The 1,209-nt window shown below is 49.5% G+C and overlaps 1 protein-coding gene across 1 annotated transcript in view; it reads right to left on the bottom strand.

Moving 5' to 3' along the window:
• Window positions 1–851: 851 nt before the first annotated feature.
• Window positions 852–1,209, bottom strand: part of EMH_0039500 (uncharacterized protein) — a gene marked incomplete at both ends in the record, with an annotated part of 5,194 nt that continues 4,836 nt past the window's right edge. The window contains one exon of the mRNA XM_013495402.1: window positions 852–1,027. Coding sequence (XP_013350856.1) covers window positions 852–1,027 — 176 coding nt within the window. The remainder of the gene's footprint in view (window positions 1,028–1,209) is intronic.

The following is a 1,209-nucleotide window of genomic DNA, read 5'->3' as shown; positions in this document are numbered from 1 at the left end:
GGAGACAAGAGAGGAGACAAAGGAGACAGGAGAGGAGACAAAGGAGACAAAGGAGACAGGAGAGGAGACAAAGGAGACAGGAGAGGAGACAAAGGAGACAAGAGACAGGAGACAAAGGAGACAAGAGAGGAGACAGGAGACACGAGAGGAGACAAAGGAGGCAAGAGAGGAGACAGAGGAGACAAGGCTGACCTCGACCCTTTGCGATTCTTTCATCGATGAGCTCCGCCGCCTCGAGCTGAGAAAGCAGAGACAGCCGGGAGGAGACAAACAGAGACAGGAGACTGTCTCCACGGTGAGGAGACAGCAGGAGGAGACAGAAGAGAGACAACAACATAATTAAAGTAAACAGAGAGAGAGACAAAAGAAACAACAAAAAAAACACAGACAAAGCCTCTACATAATCAAAAAAAAAAAAAAAAAAAAAAAAAAAAAAAAAAAAAAAAAAAAAAAAAAAAAAAAAAAAAAAAAAAAAGAGATAAACACGGCTCCCAACAACCCCACAAACTGTCTCCTCCGCCGCTGCTGTCTCTTCACATCCACCCCAAGAGAGACACTTTCTACTGGTAGTGAGGAGACAGCACACACTCTGTCTCCTCACTACACCTGTCTCCTACTCGGGTGTCTCCGTGTCTCCTGCTCAGGTGTCTCCGTGTCTCCCACTCAGGTGTCTCCGTGTGTCTCCTGCTGAGGTGTCTCCGTGTCTCCTGCTGAGGTGTCTCCGTGTCTCCTACTCAGGTGTCTCTGTGTCTCCTACTCAAGTATCTCCGTGTGTCTCCTGCTGAGGTGTCTTCGTGTCTCCTACTGAGGTGTCTCCGTGTCTCCTACTCAGGTGTCTCTGTGTCTCCTACTCAAGTATCTCCGTGTGTCTCCTGCTGAGGTGTCTTCGTGTCTCCTACTGAGGTGTCTCCGTGTCTCCTTACCTCTGAGGCGACGGTGACCTCCTCCCTGACCGGCACCGAGGGACGCTGAGCTGAAGAGGAGCGGGCAGGAGCGTCTAGGGGGCTGTGTTGTACGCTGTTGAGCACTGCAGCGCATGCATGCATGCAAACCCCAAACCCCAAACCCTAAACCCTAAACCCTAAACCCTAAACCCTAAACCCTGAAAAAGGGAGAGAGAGAAAACATACACCCCACACTGCTCACTCTGAATCTCGAGACGACCAAACTTTTTTATTGTCATAGAACTTATCGGGTTCCTTTCTGCAA

This window comes from Eimeria mitis, genomic scaffold (genome assembly GCF_000499745.2).
Source record: "Eimeria mitis Houghton genomic scaffold, Emh_scaff1559, whole genome shotgun sequence".
NCBI lineage: Eukaryota > Apicomplexa > Conoidasida > Eucoccidiorida > Eimeriidae > Eimeria > Eimeria mitis.
Note: the sequence above shows the minus strand (reverse complement) of the source record. Positions and strands in the feature narration are given on the sequence as shown.